Source organism: Thalassophryne amazonica, chromosome 21, assembly GCF_902500255.1.
Source record: "Thalassophryne amazonica chromosome 21, fThaAma1.1, whole genome shotgun sequence".
Classification (NCBI taxonomy): Eukaryota; Metazoa; Chordata; class Actinopteri; order Batrachoidiformes; family Batrachoididae; genus Thalassophryne; species Thalassophryne amazonica.
The window spans coordinates 38,842,130-38,858,460 of NC_047123.1; the positions used below are offsets into that span (position 1 = coordinate 38,842,130).

The window sequence follows — 16,331 nt, forward strand, 5'->3', positions numbered from 1 at the left end:
AGTCTGACCACGTTGTTTCTACTTTGCTGCTAAAACAGGTGATTTCACTGATCAGCTGGTCAACCTGCCTGAAGAGTCAAACGTATTAGAACCAGATGGTTTACAGGGTGACAAAACATGTGGCAGAACTTTGACTCACTGAAGCTGGTGCTTTCCACCTCAGACAACTACAATTTTTCCCCCCCAATTCAAAATCTGGAAAGTCTAAGACCTAAAGTATGACAGGATGGTTTTGGTATCAGCTCATTTAAAAAAAAAAAAAGTGGCTGTCGCTGTGAAGAATTTGTGTCAACAGTTACGTCGTGAGGAGGATCACTTGCATTTTGAGAACGCCCGCTACGACATTTTGGTCAAAGAGTTCATTATCTGTGTATGATCCAGCACACAGGCGCCTCAGTGTTGAGGATTCTAGTGACTGGAGAAGGTCAAGGACACGCCCACGCCTTACCTGGTCAAGGACACGCCCACGCCTTACCTGGTCTAGTACACGCCCACGCCTCACCTGGTGAAGGACACACCCATGCTTCACCTGGCTGCATCAGACTCATCAGGGGTGTCTCACCCTGTTGTCACCTGACCTGCATGTTTTCCTGTTTGAACCAGCTGATTAGTTAAGCCTGCTCTTTTCTTGCTCGTGATTGGCTGATAAAGGTCTTTTTTCTTTAAGACAAGTAGCTATAAGAACTCTAAGCTCTTTTCCAGAAGGGCACGTGTCTCCCTGTATCCACAGTTTAAAATTCACACTGCTGGACACGACAGTTTTGGAAGTGTGAGTTGGGGACTTGGCTGTGCACAGGAAATGAACCCGGATGGTATCACAGTCCAACGTCCACACCACGAGGCCTCTGAGGACATGTGATGGTTAATGAACAGTGCGTAGAGCAGGGAGGCTGGAAAACCGGCAGGGCAGGAGATCGTCAGGAGGAGAGACAGGTGGGGTTTGCACTGGTTTTCTATTTGGGTGGTTGCCATCCAGGACAGTTCCACAGTGTGGTGGATGCTGCTTCCACAACTGATTTAATTATCTTCCTTTTTCTTTCACCTACAGATAATATAGCAGTTTGTGAAAAGTCTTGTTATCAATGAGCTGCCCTGCATCGGTGAGCTTTCAAAGTGGTTTATTGATCTGTGATCAGATATTGTATAGGGACGTTTGTCTGTTATTTAAACTCAGAGGAAACCAGGGAGAGTTTTCCTTTAAAAATGATTATGAAGCAGCACAAAGTTGCGCTGAAGTCACAGTTTCTAAACCTCACTGTACACCTTCAGCCTCATTCACCACCTGATCACGCTGACGGAACCCAATAAAGTGCATGCACATTCAGAAAGCCTCTTTCACCAGCACTGTGAGCGCAGACACGCTGCCAAACAACTGTAGAGAAAAAAAAAACTGCTGTATCCCGGCGGCGGCCTGTGGCGGCTCAGACAATCAGCTGAATGACTGGATGAATTCACAACAATGAATGATGAGGATGTTTGACCCTGTAAATCCAGCGGAGTTGTTGGCCTTTAGAGAGTAAAGTTCTATCTACACATCCTCTCATCTGCCTCGGAATCAAGAGTAAAACATCGAAGCGTGGAAACGAAGGCGTCTCTGTGCAAAGTCCATCGTGACAGAACCAAAGTCCTGATGCCGTGATTGTAGGAAAACATTTGTACAAAACGCAACACACTTTGTAAAAACATCTATCAGCTGTTGTCTAGTTTTATAAGAAATTGCATATTCCCAAACTTTTTTTTCATATAGATTGCATCCATACGTAAACAAACGTAGTGGTATTGCTGACTCCTCCTCCTACTGGCGAGCTGACATTTAAATTCATTCAGAATAGCAGATTGTCTCCTATGTTTTACATCACTGTTGGTCTTTCATTTTAGCATCATAACTGGACGGTTTGAAGCAAACAACGCCATGGGGGATGATGGGAAATGCAACAGTATGTTTCTGTGTCATGATGTTTGAGGGGTTTTTTTCTAACACTGTTTGTTCTCATAATTTAAATTCAACATTTACAGGATTATTCACATCCACGGAGTCCACTGAAGACTTTACAAAAATCTACAACCATTTAACGTGATTTTCCTGCTGCTGCCAATCAAGGCGCCAATCCCGTTTCTTCAGTCCATTAAAATGACTCAAGCTTACAATAAATAAATAAAAAATACACCAGAATGTGCAGATATACAGCAGCTATAAACAATGCATCAGCTGATATTAGTTCATATGAAAATGTACAAAAACGTGTTGAAAATGTAGAGAATCATTTTTCAAAGTGAGGCGACAGCAGTGAAAGGAACAGAGACACCATGAGCAGAAACCAAAGAGCGGTGCTTCATTACAGCAGAAACAAGTCTCTGTTTGTTTGTTTGTTTGTTTGTTTGGGGAGTCTGTCAGAGCTACACCTGGATGCCCTGCACAGCCTGTTTGATGTTCTCCAGCAGGGCCTTGTTCTCCGGGCTCTGGTACTGATCCTGGTGGGTGTACATGTCTGTCAAAGTGCTCACATACGTGTCAAAGTTTTGTTCATTCATTGGCTCCTGTGAAAGGAAAAAAAGCCACCAAGAAACAACCAATCAGAGGCCTCAGAGGTACGAATGCCTGTACAGGTTTTTATAAACAGGGGTATATAATGCGGGGGGTAAAAGACGTGAAGGTTCTGCAGGGGATACCACCAAGACACCATGGTTACACAAACTGTCACTCAAGTCCCAGACAGAAAAATCTGTCTTCCAAGAACATTCCCAAATATTCCCCATCATTTTTAGCGGGAATTGTTTTGATGCAGACATTTGATAGCTGTCTGGATGACACCGATAGGTTGTGTCATCCAGACAGTTTACAAAACTTTAGGAATGTTCTCCAAAGCACACAGAACTTCCAGGGAACGTTATGGAATGTTGTGGGAATGTCAGCTGGGATATTCCTTCATTTTACTTTTGCTAATATAGATATATATTTTCAAATTATCATGCACAACGTCTGACTGTATTTCAGTCTGTGAAGATCAGTGAAACTGCAAACATACAAAAATCAGGAAAAATGGCTGGCTGATGGGAACATGGAATGTTGGTGTATGGAGACAAAAACGGAAGCTTCATATCAGCATTTTGGCAACACGTTTTTAGATGAATGTCAACTGAACCGTTGGCTTTGGTCACTCAGTTAACCCAGTAATCCAACAATCGCATGCTCACACGAGCACCAACTGACAAAGTGTCCAAATTTGGGTAGTTTCTGTTGTCATTGTAAGTTAAAAAGAGTAAACACAGTTGTTAGACAATAAATGGCTTCACCCAACCACTAACCATGAGTGAAAATAAAGTTTTTGTGTTATCATTCATAATCTCTGAAAAATGGGCCAAAAAAAAAAAAAAACAAAAAAAAAACTTCTGCTACGGTATGTAAACCTTTGAGCACAACTGAAAACACAACACTTTTGTTTTTGCTCCCATTTTTCATGAGCTGAACTCAAAGATCTAAAACATCTCTTAAATGTTGTTCACAAATCTGTATAAATCTGTTAGTGAGCTCTTCTTTGCTGAGATAATCCATCCCTCCTCACAGTTGTGTGGCATATCAAGATGCTGATTAGACAGCATGATCATTGCACAGGTGTGCCTTAGGCTGGCCACAATAAAAGGCCACTCTGAAATGTTCAGTTTTATCACAGCACAATGCCACAGATGTTGCAAATTTTGAGGGAGCATGCAGCTGGCACATTGACTGCAGGAATGTCCACCAGAGCTGTTGCCCGTGAATTGAATTTTCATTTCTCGACCATAAGCCAAGTTTCAGAGAAGGCGTTTCAGAGAATTTGGCAGTACATCCAACCAGCCTCACAACCGCAGACCACGTGTAACCACAGCAGCCCAGGACCTCCACATCCAGCAAGTTCACCTCCAAGATGGTCTAAGATCAGCCACCTGGGTGGCTGCTGCAACAATCAGTTTGCAGAACCAAAGAATTTCTGTACAAACTGTCAGAAACCATCTCAGGGAAGCTCATCTGCTGCTCGTTGTCCTCATCGGGGTCTCGACCTAACTGCAGTTCGTCGCTGTAACCGACAAGTGTGGGAAAATACTCACATTCAAAGGTGACTGGCTGTTGATCAACTCTATGAGAAGTAAATGTGTTGCACTGCATGAGACAAATGGTGGTCACACTAGATACTGACTGGATTTCTGACACCCCCCCCCCAAATAAAGCAAAACTGCACATTTCAGAGTGGCCTTTTATTGTGGCCAGCCTAAGGCACACCTGTGCAGTAATCATGCTGTGTAATCAGCATCTTGAGATGCCACACCTGTTTTTGTATATGTAGAAAATGTTTTAGAGCTCTGAGTTCAGCTCATAAAAAATGGGAGCAAAAACAAAAGTGTTGTGTTTATATTTTTGTTCAGTATATATATAATTTTGGAAATTTAGATTTTTTTTTAGATTTTGGGTTTAGATAACTGATTAACTGCTGGACAGCAGAGCGATCCTGATGCTAATGTGGTCCCTCCTTGTTGCCATGGTTACAGCCTCTCCTCATCTACACGTGAAACACATGTAGAGGTTTGCGGCTTGATGTGCGCCTGTGTTCTCTGAATGTGTGCAGACACCACAGTGTTATCAGAGGAGGATGAGGGTGCAGAAGAGAAGGATAATTGGATAAAGGATAAATGATCTCTTACTCTGGGAGGCATCTGTAAACAGCAGTTATGTTTTACTGGAGCCTCTTTCTGTGGCAGCGGTCTCTACAGGAGAGGGTTACAGAGAAGTCTATTAGCCGCGAGACACATGGCGACGGCGGCACACGGCTTCATGAGCAACACCCAGACACCCGCCTCAAATTATCCTCTTTGGCTCCGTTCACACTGTGGCTCAGAGTTGACCAAATCTCACTTTAAATTAGGATTACTTAATCAGTGTGAACAGATCACTACTGAAGACATTCTACTGTCACAAGATAATAAATCACATTATCAATCCAGACTGATGGAATAATGACAGAAAGTATATACTTTATGTACATTTGCAGAATCTGAGCATAAACACCTGCAGTGTGAACGGAGCCGCAGATTCACACTTAAAGTCACAGTGAAAAATACATTTGAAAGGTTTTCTCACTTCAGTGAGAAAAAATGTGAAATTAGAATTTCATAGGCCTTTATGTTAGAAATGATTTGATTGGGCCATCTGAAAGTGGGCGTGGCTTCAGCAAACATGCATGAAATCTAAGAGGAACACTGATCACGGTGAGACGAAATACTGATGATTCTGATTCAATTCTGCTTCACACAGTCACGGGTAAAATGTCACAGCGGAACTGCACTTCCTCCGCGTCAGTGCGCCGCTAACTGCAGCAGCTTCAGCGTCTCATTACTGCTGAAAATAAAGACCAAGCTGGATGAGTGTGAAATCGCCACTTCTCTGGGCACTTGACTGGCACAAAGGTGCCACGGTAAACGATCGCCCTCACTGTGAGCTAGCTATAGCAAGCTAACTAGTCCCAATCAAACTAGCTTGGCAAATCAGCTATATCTGAATCAACTAGCTTTCAGTGTTTCAAGGTCATGGATACACCCGCATTTCACCTGGTCAAGGACACGCCCATTATCTCACCAGGTCAAGGACACATCCATGTTTCACCTGTCAAGGACACGCCCACATTTCACCTGGTCAAAGACATGCCCATGATTCAACTTATCAAGGACATACTCACATTTTACCTGGTCATGGACACGCCCACATTTCACCTACTCAAGGACAGACCCACAATTCACCTGGTCATGGACATGCCCATTATCCCACCAGGTCAAGGACATACTCACATTTCACCTGGTCATGGACACACCCACATTTCACCCGGTCAAGAACACACCCATGTTTCACCCGGTCAAGAACACACCCATGTTTCACCAGGTCAAGGACACATCCATGTTTCACCTGTCAAGGACACGCCCACATTTCACCTGGTCATGGACACGCCCACATTTCACCTACTCAAGGACACACCCACAATTCACCTGGTCATGGACATGCCCATTATCCCACCAGGTCAAGGACATACTCACATTTCACCTGGTCATGGCCACACCCACATTTCACCCGGTCAAGAACACACCCATGTTTCACCTGGTCAAGGACACGCCCACATTTCACCTGGTCATGGACACGCCCACATTTCACCTACTCAAGGAGACACCCACAATTCACCTGGTCATGGACATGCCCATTATCCCACCAGGTCAAGGACATACTCACATTTCACCTGGTCATGGACACACCCACATTTCACCCGGTCAAGGACACGCCCATGTTTCACCTGGTCAAGGACACGCCCACATTTCACCTGGTCATGGACATGCCCTTGTTCCAACCTGGTCATGGACACTCCTATGTTTCACCTGGTCAAGACATGCCCACATTTCACCTGGTCATGGACATGCCCTTGTTCCAACCTGGTCATGGACACTCCCATGTTTCACCTGGTCAAGACATGCCCACATTTCACCTGGTCATGGACATGCCCTTGTTCCAACCTGGTCATGGACACTCCCATGTTTCACCTGGTCATGGACACTCCCATGTTTCACCTGGTCAAGACATGCCCACATGGACCTGGCTGCAGCAGAGAGATGGTGGGGATGGAGTGGTTCTTTGCCTGGGTGGTTTCCACTGAGGACCCGGGGCGGCTCCATAGTGTGGCACAAAAAATAAGATTTTCAGATCTAATTTTGAAACAAACTACTTTTCAAAACCCAAATATGTACTAAAATAAAGTAGTACAATGAGTTTTTTTTTAATTCACTGTGACTTTAAGAAAATTCTGAACTACTGAGGAAATTTCAACAACTACAGAACAACTTATAAACAACCTACAGCTTTGTATATATTTGAAGAAACTGTTCTAAGTGATTTTCTTGCAATATGAAGTTATCAATTGGACTGGTTTGGTTTGGAGAGATTATCCAATTAACCCCGTTCTTCCTTCGTCGATGAGACAACATGACATCAGAGGAGCTAAAGGAAAAGCAAAATGAGCGAGTCGTTTGTCTGCGTGAAACTCTGAGGTGTCGAAGCACAACATGGGCTGCTGGGAAACAAAAGGTGGCGAACACAAAGAAGCGGATGAAGAAAACCTGATCGTCCCTGAACCAGATTGATCAGTGTTTACACTACAGCAGACACCAGATCAAACAGATCAACAGCAGTCAGTGTGTCTCTATTTATTGATTTTGTATTGGGACTTATCATTAAGCAAAAACTGGCATAATTCTCTCTCTCTCTCTTTTTCAGAAATTCTTATTCCTGGAACATTCTGGCTTTGGTGCAGCGTGGCAGCTGCGAGGCCGAGACCGTTTGGCCGACACGCCGGAACGGTGAGGTCATTGTAAACTTGACTTCAGCTTTGGGTTGGTTCATTGAAGCTGCAGAAGATTCCGTCACCTTCCTTACCATGTGTGGAAGCTGGATGTTTGCTAAGCTGTTGATGAGCGACTGGCTGAGGTTGGCCAACTCATGCAGCAGCGAGTCGTTCTGTTGCTCAATCACCTTGTTCTCCTCCTCGATGGACTTCAGGTTGGTCTCCATGGTGGTGATCTACACAAAAAATAGAAACATCACTACCTCGGTATCTGTTCAGCACAGGTGCACTAATTCAACAGTTTTGGATTTTCATGGTTTGGTTCATGTGTAGTGACATAAAATAGTGTTTGTTTCACGGTTTCTTGTTGCACTGCTAAATTATTTAAAGCAAGTTAATATCTAATCTTTCCTAAATTGTTATCCATATCAACATAAAAAGTGATCTCTAGTTTTGAGCCAGCAGATTGCAGCACTTCTTTAATTCTGAAAGATCATCTAAGAATAAGACATCATCATCTGCAAACTGTGACCAGTCTGCAGATGATGTATGAAAACATCTGAGAAGGTTAAGCTTTTTGAAGGTAAAGGTGGCGTTCTTCTCACTGGACTATTAAACCCTGAAGATCAGGGTTGCCTCAAAATGTGATCCAGTTTGAAGGTTTGATGACTCCACAGACCAGACCCACGCTGTGCCGGTGATGCGTACACATTCTTTGGCCAGTTTTCTGCACACTAAGTGTTCAGTCATTTTTCTCTACAATCACCCACAATTATGAAACACTGAGCGCACAGAGCAGCTTTCTTACTTGTGTCCTCAATTTTATCATATCAGACTCCACTTGATTGTTGGACTCATTTAGATCTTTGATTTCTTCATCTAGCTGTTTGATTTCTTCATCATTTTCAATGCCTGGAGGGGGAAAAACAGCATGTGTGAAAATTCTCTTTGTGCAAAAAGTCTCGACATAAAATCAGTCCAAAATAAGACCCATCATTAAGACAGACTTCAAAACTCCTAACTGGGATGAAATGTTTAACAATATTTAGTGGGCAGAATAAAAGTCAACATTGATCCATTATGTTACTTTTTTTTTTTTCCAATCCAGCAAGAAATAAAAAACATGGTTGAAATCATGAGGTCATTGGTGGCGGTAATAACGGGTGAGGTGAAGGTTCTGGTTTGGGTTTTTTTTGGAGCTATGACCTTTACTTGCTCTCTGCTTGATTGTCAGCATCTCCACGCCACTCATCCTGGCCTTCTTCATGGCGTTGGTGGCACGGGGACAACCGGAGAGACTGAAATCAAACACACACACACACACACAGTCACAGACCAAAACCACTGGTGGCTTTCTTCAGCAGGTTTAAAGTCTCAGTTTGAAGCCAGTCTCTCACTGGCTTCAAACTGATGGTTATAGAACATGATCAGTAACCATTCAGATAGCTCCACCCACCTTCGATGAGTGAGGAAGCTCCCGCTAACGTGTCCCGAGCCATCGCAGCCCGGCGTCGGGCAGGTCATGCCATCAGTCTTCCCTGACTTCCAGACAAACTGAGAGCCATTGATGTAGCTGTCCTTTTGCCTCTTGGCCGCCAGGGGGCAGCCTGATGCACTGCGGTGAGAGGCGTACTTCCCTGTCACATGACCCTGTCCATCACAGCCTGGGACAGGACACCTGAGAGGAGGAGCAAACCAAAAAAAAAAAAAAAAAAAAAAAAAAGGAAAAAAAAGAGGGAGGAGCAAACCATGAAGTCCCACTGTGGCTGATTTTCAAAGTACTTACAGTCAGTCACCAACAGCAGAAGAAGAATTCTGCTCAGGCCGCCACATTGAAAATAAACAGCGTATCATCAGATTTTCCCCAGTTTGAATCCATTTAACCCGTTTTCATTCCAAAATGTGCGATTGATTCTTAAATTTGGTGATTTTTCAGCTGTCTGGGCATCATATGCAGCAAAAATCATTCATGTCTAGAAGTTAACATTTCTTGCTGCTATTTAATAATAATAAAAAAAACATAACATAAAATACTGATGAGTCCAGTTTTTCTACGGACTGAGTTCTCACTTCCTGCTGAGTAAAAGGATGATTTATTTTATTTCCAAAAGGGGTGTTTGGGTGACGCAGAGCTGATTCTACCACGGACACGAAGTGTGAATGCAAACAACCGAACAACGTACACTGACATGACTTCTTCATTTAATATTATTATTACTACTTGGATAACACAGTGTTCAACTCATTAATCCACATGTTAACATTACCAGATTTATTATCATTCTTTAATTTTTTTATACAGATTACAGCTCACAACTTTCCAGGCCATGCATGGATCAGTGAGTCAGTAAAGGAGTGAACCTCCTGTTTTTAGCCATATTAGCATCTTTAACTTCTTTTTCTTTTGGCTGCTCCCATTTAACATCTTTAACATGCAATGTAAAAAAGTAAGTCCCTTCAGCTGCTCCCTCGTTTTCACTCCGGGTTGCCACAGCAGACTTGGCACACGTTTTACACCAGATGCCCTTCCTGATGCAATTCCACATTACATGGAGAAATGTGGCAGAGGTGGGGTTTGAAACGGAAACCTTTGCACTGAAACCACGCCCACTAACATGCAGGTAAAATAAAGGCAGACAGGCCCAAACTGACTGCAATGTGACTAAATAGCAGCACCTAGTGGTGAACCCGTAGAGTCCTGAGAATAATTTCTCAGCTATTTCGGGATGTTTTGATCTGCTCCCTGCTGCAGCTTTAATGAAATCTCGTTAAGAAACTACATGCTGTCACATTAATTTAAACAAGCTTGAAACAATCAATCCAGCAATTCATGTTTTTTAATTTAGACTTTGTCATTTTCAACAGACATATTTCCCATAACACCACCCGAAGAACTGAAACAAGCCTCAGTGAACACAGGATGATCAAGTAGTTTAGAAACTGAAGGTTCTTTCTTAAAAATGCTAAAATAAAATGTGAAAGCCGTCAATTCAGGACTCGTCCGCCCTGCTGCCTCCCTGGTGGCCTCAGGGCGGCGTAACGACCTGGTGGATAAACAGCGTCTTGGCTTCCAGACACTTGTCTCTGCCTCCTGAATGTCTAAACCATGTTTGCTGTGACATTTCGGGCGATTAGAATGAGCGGCGGTGGGCTGAGCTCAGGTTGAGTTTCATCATGATCCCATCATTAATGATGAACGCGTGTGGCAGCAACAGCTGGCTGCAGACCGACGCCGGCTGAACTTTACATTATCCACAAGGTCAGACTGACTTCATGACTTCACTGAACTCGGCCTGCTGGGAGCACGCGGTGAAGTGGAGGCGTGGCCTCTCTCTAAAAATCACCATCATCATCAGTCATGTCCAAACTGGACTTTTTGGAATCCAACCCCACAAATAATGTGATAAACATCTGAAGATGGTCAGAGCACTTTTAAATGTTGACCCCTGTGTGATCTGACCCCGACCTGGATGACAACCACTCATTTTTGTGTTTGCTGAGGCTGAGTGATTAAAGTAATGAACCGCCTCAGAACCTTACTTGATTGGCTCCTGGTCGTCTTTGTCTTCTTTGCTGTGGAGGATTTTGAGGCCGCTCTTCTTGGCTCGAGGGCATCCAGACAGACTGCAGGACAGACCAGAAGCACCATCAACCACAAAACCAGTCCTCAGCTTTCACATGTTAGAAATCCTCATTTCTCACCAGGAATATTCATGAACAGGCCAGATTTTGGGTGAATTTCACTGTTTTTCCAGTAAAAAAAATTTTTTTTCACCTCCAAAATTCAAGCAAGAATTGTGAACTTTTCAGTAAAGCAAACAAAACTATCAGAATCAAAACCCATCAAGAGCTGAATGAAGAGTCTCCTATGATTTGTGGACAGACAGAACATTTGGGCATCAGAGGCCAAAAAACAGCCTCCTCTCACAATCAGAACGATCTGTGAGAAAAACCAGGCCAGAAAATGTTCTGATTCAAACAAACACTAAACCGGCCTCCAGACGGGCGGCGTGGTGTAGTTTCCGTACCTCCTGTGGGAGGCGTAGTTTCCGGTGATGTGTCCAGATCCATCACAGCCGGGAGTGGGACACCTAAAAAAGAAAGCCGAGGATGAATCCATGTGTCTGCCGACACCGATTCAGGAGTTTCAGAAACAATCCAGAGGTTTCATTCATTCACTCATTCATCTTCTACCACTTAGTCCAATTAAGGGTCGCGGGGGGCTGGAGCCTATCCCAGCAGTCATAGAGCGCGAGGCAGGGGTACACCCAGGACAGGACGCCAGTCTGTCGTAGGGCCACAAACAGACAAACAAACATAGACACACCCACACACACACCAACGGACAATTTAAAGATTCCAATCCATCTAACCCGCATCTCTTTGGATGTGGGAGGAAACCGGAGCACCCGGAGGAAACCCACGCAAACACGGGGAGAACATGCAAACACAGAAAGGCCACAGGAATTGAACCCACAACCTTCTCGCTGTGAGGCAACAGTGCCAACCACTAAGCCACCGTGCTGCCCCCAGAGTTTTCAGTTTTCTCCAAATTATTTTTAACAGAAGAAACTAAAACAGGCTACAACTTGACATCAAGAACACATTTACTAAATGACGTTTTCCATCCCGTTATTCCCGCTACTCCACATCTGAACCCCAGTCGCTGTCTGTCAATCAAATGGTCATCAGACTGTGCTCTGGACAAACATTCTCGCGGTGTTCCACCTGTGTACTCGAACCCCTCGCTGGACAGTTGCGTGGACTCACTTTAGTTCTTGGGAGTTGGTTGTCATCATTCCTCGGATGTTCTTCTCAGCCAGCTGGCAGCTCGATAACCTTCACGAGGAAAATTTAACCCACACAAAACAGGAAAAATTAAGAATAAAAAATAAATAAATCAAGAATAAGCAAAATTAGTGACTTAAAATGATGAAATACAAAAACATCAGCTACACAGCTGAATCACTGGCAGAGAAACTTAATACCTTTAATTAAAATCATTTGTTTCGTGGTTTCACTGAACTAAAGGAAATCACATTTAACAGTTTGCCCATGTTTTATAGTTAAAGACTAATGTGTTGTCTGTGGGGATCCATGGGCTCTAGATGTTTATAAAATAGGTAGCTGACATTTTTCAAGGCTGGTAATTAATTATGCAAAGTTTGTATAATGAGTTAGAATGGTGTGTGAGTCCAGAATAGTTTTAGAACCTTAAAACTCAACAGTTTTTGGAAGGAGAACTCAACTCTTATTTCCTGTTAATTACATCATTTTTTTGTTGTTAATTTACTGTCTTAATATTTCTAAATTGTTTAGGTTCTTGTTATCATATACACACTGTTATTATCATGAATTATTATTTTATTATTACTTATATTTACTTATTTGACTTTTAAATGGACAACAATGGAAATAAGTGTTTTCACTTTCTTGTGTTATCCATGTATTTTTAACATATTTACAATTATATTATGTACTAACATTGAATTTACTAAATAAAATCACACATGCATGCTTTTAATATATAGATGATTTACCACCCCCTGCTGGAATGGCGTGTGAGTCCAGAATGTAAATGTCAATGTCCATTGTTCAGTGTTGTTAGGTAATATATGTAGCTTCTCTAAAAATATTAATCCTATCAACATTTGGTTTTGCCGTTGTTCATCCTTGACCCAGAATACATAAACATACCAAACGGCAAATGTCAGCTCTCCCCAGTTTGTGCGTTATCAAAATTGCAAGCACGCATGCAGAGCTTTTTGTCTTTTCTGCGTTCTGCTGTAAGCAGGTGCTTTTAATTTGACAAAGACTGTGGCGGACATTAAAAGCAGTACACATTTCACTCATGTTGCCAAAATGACACTTAATTCACTCATGTAATAGCAACATAACACTTAACTAAACTGACTAAACCAATTGAACTACAAAAACAATAAATCAATAACATTAAAAATACTGTTAAACTAGCATGAACCACAACAACATTTAAAACCTCAAAACTCTCAACTCCCCTGGTGCATTGCAGCACAATGTCCATTGTTTACTGGTTAGCTAAAATCGCTAATTTCTCAACAAAAAAAAAAAAATTGACCTATGAACTTTCTGTTTTCGTAGCATTCATCCTTGACCCAAAATACATAAGCACACCAAACAGCAAATGTCAGCTCTCCCCAGTTTTGCCGCAATCGAAGCCACACACACACACAGGCTACTTGGCTGTTAAAATATAAATGATGATATTAAATATGACAAGTTTTTTAAGACAAACACCAGTGTATCTTTTTTTGTTTGTTTGTTTGTTTGTTAATTTTTAATATTATCTTGTATTTTCATGTATTTGTAACTGAATAACTACATTTGAGTCTCCAGACGGTAAATCTGTGCCGGACCCGGTAGCTGTATTTAATTAGCAGCTTTCATTAAAAATAAATCAATAAAATGACACCGTAATGCGAAGCACTAAGGGACTCACTGATAACAGATCTGGATCTTTTCCTGGATCAGGACTAATGTGCATTTGTGAACAACAACCAAGAAACTGATACTTAAGTCCTGAATCCACATCTGGATTGTCACCAAAATGGTTTCTTCCCCTCTTATAACAACTAATATTGACGTCAAGCTTGAGATTTGACCCAGCTGAAGGTCTGAATCAGTTTTTCTGACAAACAGAAGAAATGGAGGGGAAAGAAAAAATGTGACGCTTTTCTGGGCTCAAATGTTTGACTTCAACAACTGACCGTCTCAGATTTTTTTCATATTTGGGATAATGTCACTGCACCCAGCAACCACTCGACAAAACCTGTTTCGTGTTAGGCTTAAAAAGGGGGTGTGGCCATAAGAATTGTGACGCAATGAAATTGCAAAGTTCATTAAGTCAATACTTTTAGTCGACTCATGTTTTATGCCTGAAATTTGCAGGAATTATTCTGAACTATTATGTGTTTTTTAAATTGGTCACTTTCGGTTATATAAGTTAATACATTCTGAAATTTGAACTCAAATTAAGAAAAATCTTCAGACTGAAGCACATGAAACTGTCATATACAGTCAGGTCCATCAGCACTGAGGAAGAATTGAATGACTGCACAAGGACGAGGTCAGAGAGGGAAGCCGATCAAATCAGGAACTTTGATTTCTTTCAGCGACAAACCTTGATTCATAAAATACAATCTTCCATAACTTGGCAGATATACAACTGTAGACCAAACATTTTACAACTTAAGGACATCTCCTGCACAGTAACTTTTGTTGAGTAAAGTATAGTTTGCCGGGATAACATTTGGTCCCAGTCTAAATAGAGTAAAATATACTTTATTATAGAGTGAAATCAGCTCAACCGTCTTGTCAAATTAAGTGTTTCTACTCCAATAAGTCATTCACAGCATAATAGAGTTGATTTTACACTGCGATAGAGTTGATTTAGCACTTTGATATAGTATATTTAGCTCTATTTGGACTGGGACCAAATGTTATCGCAGCAGAGAATATTTTACTCTGCAAAATTTACTGTGTAGTGTCGATCACAGTAAATCCCAAGCATGAACCTATACAACTTTGCCAGGTTTTTTTTTTTTGACAAGATTTGTGTATTAAGCCCCCCCCCTTTTTTTTTAAACCTGCATGATGCTAAAGAAGGTACAATAAAAAAAAACTTTGCACACGAGTTGACGGGTGTATTGACATGATGGTCCTTCTGATGACATTTGAGCCACATTTCATTCTTTGCACTTCAGGATTCACCGCAGACAACGAAGATGAGACTCTTAGCAGAGCTGGTTTTGGGCTAACTGGGGTCATGTTTGCACTGAGTCTTACGTGATGAGCTCCTTCTTGCTCTCCTTGCAGGACGGGTATTTGTGTTTGGGGCTGGGCATGGTCACCTCACCCGGGTAGCGCTGCTCCTCCAGCAAGTCCTGGAAGGGATCCAGATCATCGCTCTGGTGTAGGGAGGAGAAATAAGCCGACTACAAGACATCACTACATGTTCTGCGTGAACAAATCCACAACTAAATAAAATACACAGCATCATTCTTACAGTTTTCAAACAACAAACGCGTACTAAGTACACACTGACATTCCCAGGTCAGAATAAACCTCTAATCCCTGCAGAATATTCCTGATTTATCAGTTTCTCAGGACACTTTGACTGCCTCGAGAAACCTGTGAGGAACCCACGACTGAGACGTCTGAATGGTTCTTCTCAGTGTAAAGGAGCCGTGGTTCAGACTTTAGAGCCCCCCCACCCACCCCACCCCTGCTCTGCAGACCACAGTGTTCGTTAATCTGTAATTTCATGTCGAGTGATAAATTCCAAGGTTCACTTTATTAATCTGTGCTAATTTAAAACCACTGAGGGTGATATCTGATGATCTAGATGGAAGCTTCCACCTGATTCTGCAGCAGTGAAGGCTGCAGTCTGCTCTGCACACACACACACACACACACACACACACACACACACACACACACACACACACACACACACACACACACCTCCTCAGCGCCAAACCATTCAGGACTGTCTGAGGGGGGGTAAAAATCCCATCATGCCGAGCTCCAGGCTCTGGCCTCCTCTGCAATGTCGTGCGTCATTAACAAACGCAATTACTCTCCTGATTAAAAGCTTTTCACTTCAGCTCCCTAAATCCTGCACAGCAAATGTAGTAATTTACTGCTCGGGTTGCTCGGTGTCGTATCAGATCTGCTGAGGGTTCGAGGCGTGCAGATGATCTATCATGTTTTACTTATGTATTTGAGATGTAATTCAGCATTTTAATGCACTTTGCTCCAGCTTTCAGCTGGCAGGCAGCTGCAGTGACACGTGTGCCCACACGGAGGCGTACTGAGCCTATTAGACAGCTATAACCAGCAGCTCTGCATCATGTTTATCGATCCTCACAGGGGTGGAGGTGGTCCAGAGGTTAGACCGGCGGGACGGTGAGCAGAAGATCCTGAGACTGAATCCCTGTC

At 42.6% G+C, this 16,331-nt stretch overlaps 1 protein-coding gene across 1 annotated transcript in view; it reads right to left on the reverse strand.

The window, feature by feature from the left end:
* Window positions 1-1,975: 1,975 nt before the first annotated feature.
* Window positions 1,976-16,331, reverse strand: part of myt1la (myelin transcription factor 1-like, a) — a 46,446-nt gene continuing 32,090 nt past the window's right edge. Inside the window, exons 13-21 of the mRNA XM_034161785.1 lie at window positions 15,177-15,325; window positions 12,123-12,191; window positions 11,381-11,443; window positions 10,893-10,976; window positions 8,809-9,030; window positions 8,559-8,650; window positions 8,161-8,264; window positions 7,445-7,588; window positions 1,976-2,538 (exon numbers count right to left, since the gene is read on the reverse strand). Coding sequence (XP_034017676.1) covers window positions 2,398-2,538; window positions 7,445-7,588; window positions 8,161-8,264; window positions 8,559-8,650; window positions 8,809-9,030; window positions 10,893-10,976; window positions 11,381-11,443; window positions 12,123-12,191; window positions 15,177-15,325 — 1,068 coding nt within the window. The 3' untranslated portion in view covers window positions 1,976-2,397. The remainder of the gene's footprint in view (window positions 2,539-7,444; window positions 7,589-8,160; window positions 8,265-8,558; window positions 8,651-8,808; window positions 9,031-10,892; window positions 10,977-11,380; window positions 11,444-12,122; window positions 12,192-15,176; window positions 15,326-16,331) is intronic.